General features: G+C 43.7%; 1 protein-coding gene across 1 annotated transcript in view; it reads right to left on the bottom strand.

The window, feature by feature from the left end:
• The window catches only part of LOC103618703 (zinc finger RNA-binding protein-like), a 46,308-nt gene that overhangs the window by 30,247 nt on the left and 10,234 nt on the right, over positions 1-5,827 (bottom strand). The window contains 1 exon segment of the mRNA XM_008637135.2: positions 5,689-5,825. Within this exon segment, the coding sequence (XP_008635357.2) occupies positions 5,689-5,825 (137 nt within the window).

The raw sequence follows: 5,827 nt of genomic DNA, 5'->3' as shown, positions 1-5,827 counted from the left end.
GATCGAACATAAGAATAGGAATGCAAAAAATTCAAAAAAGAAAACCCATCAAATTTCTCCTTAAGTATATATCTGGAAGAATAAAAATCATTAGCAGAGTAAAAGATTTTTCTTCTATTTCAGTTAAGTAGATTTTAAAATTATCTACAGATACATTATATACCAATATATGCATTAAAGAAATTAAATTTATGTTTACAGATACTTCAGGCCTGAAGACAACCCTGAATGGTCTTTTTCAAACATAATATAGGAATTAATCTCATGCTATTAAATCACTTTTTCCCTTCTGAATTATTTTTGTTACCAAAAAGCAACTCATTGCACACTAGTTTTTCATAATGACTATATCAGATTGCATTCCTATAAAATATGAAGGAAAAACCCACCACAGATCTCCACAAACCACAATATATTCACAAGTTTACAAACATGGAACCATGCTTGGCCCTCCCTAAGACAGGAAGAGGCACCAGAAAAAAAAACCAATATCAAGGGGGTCCTATATTTTTCCCTTCGGGCAGGTAGAAGGCAGTAGCTCAAAGAAAAGGGGTGAATGGAGGAAAGTCCTTGCTCGGAGCAGCAAGCAAATCCCCTCCTTGCCCACCTCACCCTCCCAGGTGTCTCTGTACAATAGGTATGAAGATGTAGAAGGCCAGTCAAAGGATGATGAGGATGGAGGTCCATCTATGCCACAGGTGTTGAAAGGGTCAGAAAAGCCTACCCCCTGTATAACGACCACCTCCACGAGGAAAAGACAGGTTGCAGCTGTAGGCAGTTGCTTTCTAAGGTGAACAGAGGGTCCAATATGCTGGATGGACCCTCCTCTTAGGGAAGTGTGCTGCCTCCCTGGGGCCTGGGTTAAAGACATGACCAGGAAAGTTCTCTAGCCTGGTACAGCCCTCAGACTACTACCCATTATTGGTCTTCTACATGGGTGGTGATGAAATCACAATACGTAGTCCAAGGGCAATCAAAAGAGATTTCAGGGCCTTGGGATAGCTGGTAAGGGAATCTGGAGCACAGGTTATTTTCTCCTCTATCCTCCCAGTTGTGGGCAGAAACATTGGAAGAAACAGATGAGCCCAGTCTAATACATGGCTCCATGGCTGGTGTCACTGCCACAATTTTAGGTTTTTGTATAATGGGATGGCCTACATGACATCAGGCATGCTGGAATCAGGTGGGATTCCCCCTTCTCAAAAAGGGAAGAGGGTCTTTGCTCAGGAGCTGGCAGCGCTCATTGATATAGAGCTTTAAACTAGACATGACAGGGAAGGGGGATAATATCAGGCTTGTCCTTGACAAGCTGTGGGACAACACATCAAGATTAGAGGGATGGAGTGGTAGCAAGGGCCCTCAGCCAGTGGCTCTGAGATGTGCTAGCCACACTGGAGCACACTTGAAGACTTAGAGATGAGCCAGAAGATCCTGAGGTAATAGAAGCCACCAGGGAAACACCTCAAAGGAGGGGTGTTCCTCTAAAAAAGGTGACACAGCTGACAGCCCATCTGAGATGCCTTTACACCAATGCACGCAGCATGGGCAACAAACAGGAGGAGTTGGAAGTCTCCGTGCCGCTACAAAGCTACAACCTTGTTGCCATTACTGAAACTTGGTGGGACAAATCCCATGACTGGAGTGTGGTTATCGATGGCTACAGGCTGTTCAGAAGGGACAGAGAAAAAAAGAGGGGTGGAGGGGTTGCCCCCTTTGTCAAGAAATTGATAGATTATGAAGAGCTGTCTCTGAAGAACAGCCATGAGAAGGTTAAAAGCTTATAAGTGAGAAATAGAGAGCGAGCCAAAAACGGGAACCCTGTGGTTGGTGTTAACTACAGGCTGCTCAGTCAAGAGAAGCCTATTAACAAAGCCTTCTTGCTCCAGCTGCAGGAGACATCACACTCACAGGTTCTCATCCTGCAGGGGGGCTTCAATCACCTCAACATCTGCTGGGAATGTAGCACAGGGAGCTGTAGGCAATCCAGGAGACTCCTGGAATGCATGGAGGATAACTTCTTGAGCCAGGTAATAGACAGCACTACCAGAGGGGATGTGTTACTGAACCTGATGGTCACCAATCTGAGCTAATGGGGGTCATCAAGATTGGAGGCAGCCTGGGCTGCAGTGATCATGCACTCATGGAGTTTGCAGTCCTGAAGAATATGGGTGAGGCAGAGTCAAGACCCAGAATTTTAGGAAAATAAGCTTCCAGCTGTTCAAGGAGTTAGTCAATAGGATCCCCCTGAGAAACTGCCCTCATGGACAAGGAGCAGAACAGAGCTGGCAGATTTTAAGGAAGTCTTCCATTGAGCAAAAGAGCTTGCAATCCCCAGGCACAAGAAGTCAGGCAAGGAAGACAAGAGACCAGCATGGGTGAGTCAAACTAAAGGGCAAGAGGGAAATGCATAGGCAGTGGAATCAGGGACAGGTGTCCTGGAAAGCATATAGGGACACCGGTTGCGTCAGGATGATGTGTGGAAGGCCAAGGTGCAGCTGGAGCCGAACTTGACAAAGGAGGCAAAGAATAACAGGAAGGACTTCTACAGGTATGTCAGCCAGAAAAGGAAGGTCAAAGAATGTGTACCTGCCCTGCTAAACAAGGCTGGCAAAATCTCAATAATAACGAAGGAAAGGCTGAGGTACTCAACAGCTTTTTTGACTCAGTCTTCAATGGTAACCTCTCTTCCCACACTTCTCAAGTGGACGGACTGCAAGACTGGGAGAGCAAAGTCCCTCCCACTGTAAGAGAAGATCAGGTTCATGACCACCTGAGGAACCTGAACATACATAAGTCTATAGGACCTGATGAGATGAATCAGAGTCCTGAGGGAATTGGTTGATGTAGTTGCCAAGCTGTTCTCTATCATATTTGAAAAGTCATGGCAGTCAGGTGAAGTCCCAGGTGACTGGAAAAAGGGAAACATTGCACCCATCTTTAAAAAGGGTAGAAAGGAGGACCCTGGGAACTACTGCCCTGTCAGCATCACCTCTGTGCCTGGGAAGATCATGGAACAGATCCTCCTAGAAGCTCTGCTAAGGTACATGGAGGACAAGGAGGTGATTTGGGACAATCAGGACGGCTTCACCAAGGGCAAGTCCTGTCTGACCAACCTAGTGGCCATCTATGATGGAGTGACTCCATCAGTGGACAAGGGAAGGGCTACAGATGTCATTTATTTAAACTTCTGTAAAGCCTTTGACATGGTCCCCCACAACATCCTTCTCTCTAAATTGGAGAGAGGATTCAATGGGTGGACTGTTCAGTGGATAAGGAATTGCTTGGATGGTTGCATCCAGAGTGTAGCTGTCAACAGCTCAGTGTCCCAATGGACATTGGTGACAAGTGGTGTCCCTCAGGGGTCTGTATTGGGACCAAGTGCTATTCAGTGTCTTCATCAATGACATAGATGAAAGAATCAAGTGCACCCTCAGCAAGTTTGCAGATGACACCAAGCTGAGCAGTACAGTTGACACTCCTGAAGGATGGTATGCCATCCAGAGGGACCTGGACAAGCTCAAGATGTGGCCCATGGGAAACTCATGAGGTTCAACAAGACTAAGTGCAAGGTGCTGCACCTGGGTCTAGGCAATATCTTGTATCAATACAGGGTGGGGAATGAAGAAATTGAGAGCAGCCCTGCCAAGGACTTGGGGTGCTGGTGAATGAAATCATAGAATCATTACAGTTAGAAAAGACCTCTAAGATCACCAGGTCCAACAGTCAACCTAGCACCACCACCATGTTCACTACTAAACCATATCCACACATTTTTTGAACATTTCCAGTAATGGTGACTCCACCACTTCCCTGGGCAGCCTGTTCCAATGCTTTAGAACCCTTCCTGTGAAGAAATTTTCCCCTAATATCTAAACCAAACCTCCCCTGGCGCAACTTGAGGCCATTTCCTTTTGTTCTGTCACTTGTTACCTGTGAGATGAGACTGAGACCCACCTCACTACAACCTCTTTTCAGAGCAGTAAGATCTCCCCTCAGCCTCTTCTTCTCCAGGCTATACAACCCTAGCTCCCTCAGCCACTCCTCAGGAGACTTATGTTCCAGACCCTTCACCATCTTCACTGCCCTTCTTTGGACACGCTCCAGTGCCTCAATGTCTTTCTTGCAGTATTTTTCTTTAATTTAGGGGACTCTTTTCTATCTGAATGCATCTAATAACTGACTAGTTTAACAACCTTGTAATTATGTGTAAACATGCTACTGGAAAGACTCCTACATTTTGGTTCATTACCATATGTAACAAAGTACAAAGCCATACAAAGGAATTCATAATATACAGCAACAGTATAGTAGCTTTAAACAAATAAAAATGCAAATTAGAGTCTAGATAATGCCTTGATAAAGTTAGGACTAAAAGTTAAAGAATTTTTACAAGGGACATACTATTTAATGTCCTCTGTCTCATAGTAAATGCACATTTTAATTATAAGTCCCACCATAAGAGTTTGATAACTTGCACATAAAACACCAGCCTAGAAATATCTACTGAAGACTGTCTAGCAAATGCTAATGTAGCAAAAAAGCTGATAAAAATACAAATAAAGCTCACATTTCTAATAAGAAACTACCTGGCCATGTAAAACTGCTCATCTTTCTTCATCTAAGCTGTCTGATTGAAACCAGTGGGCTAGGGTTATTGATGTATATATACCCTTGTATTGTGTCAATCTAGACAGACAGAAAAGACTGCAACTTCTCACTCTTTGGAGTAAACACTTATCTTAAATGTCCCAAGATAACCACTACATACTGAAATCTTCCAACTGCAAAACTGGTGCAGCACTGATTTGTACTGCTTAGTTTCTTTATTCCTGAAGAGGAATACCAGTCACTGACAGGATGTTGTTTCATAAGACATTTAAGCCAGTGTAAGAATGGGAAGTTGTCTGAGGTACCATCACATCTCTCCTCACCCTACATGATCCCACATCCATCTCCTGCATTGGCACCACAACTGTGCAGAACCAAGGAAATTCTGAAGAAGCCTGTCAATCCCATAGAAAGATGCTGTTCCTTTTTTAGTTGGTTAACTTTCTGTGGAATCCTTATCCTGAACTGACCCACCCAAATGCTGACAACTGCTAGATTCAATGCAAAGAAGTGTCAGTAAAGGTCAGAGCGAGATGAAAACAGACAAGTTTCCTTTTGTAAAAGCCTGTAGCCACACAAGGTTAAGCAGCAGTCTCACAAAGGGTACCCAAAATCTACCTAAGACAGTTCCTCTCCTAGAGTAATCTTCTATTCTCTTAAATTTGGTGCTAGAGCTCCTGTCGCAACCAGGAATCTGAGGAGGGAACTACTTCTATCTCCCACTGAAAATTTTTATTGGAACAGTTTTTTCATCTAAATCAGTTCCATGACCCATTTTACCGCATGCCACTTGGACATTTAGGCTAACCAAGACAAGTATTTCAGCAGTAGTTCACAAAATCATTTGGAGATAAATGTCAATTCATTGTTTATTGTGTGAATGTCTAAATCTTAGCAGTATTACTGCTGATAATCCTCTATACACACCATACAGGACTGCAGTCACTTCACATTCTATCACAGTTTTAGCTGTGATCCATGGAAGAAAAAATATATCACCACATTCTCTTATCCAAACAGGCCTCCTCCTTTTAACATATCATTTAAAAATTACATAAGTTTTTTGTTTAAAAAACACACCTGGTAATTCTGCGTAGTGACAGGAGGTGGTGGTGGTGGAGCTTCTTGTTGCCTCTGTGTATAACCATAATCTGTAGCTGTGTGCGCTGTAGGATAGCCTCCATAAGCAGCAGCTGTTGCAGCAGCTGCAACAGCAACT

This window comes from Corvus brachyrhynchos, unplaced genomic scaffold (genome assembly GCF_000691975.1).
Source record: "Corvus brachyrhynchos isolate BGI_N302 unplaced genomic scaffold, ASM69197v1 scaffold157, whole genome shotgun sequence".
NCBI classification, from domain to species: Eukaryota; Metazoa; Chordata; class Aves; order Passeriformes; family Corvidae; genus Corvus; species Corvus brachyrhynchos.
The sequence above is the reverse complement of the archived record's forward strand: the minus strand, read 5'-3'. Positions and strand labels throughout refer to the sequence as shown.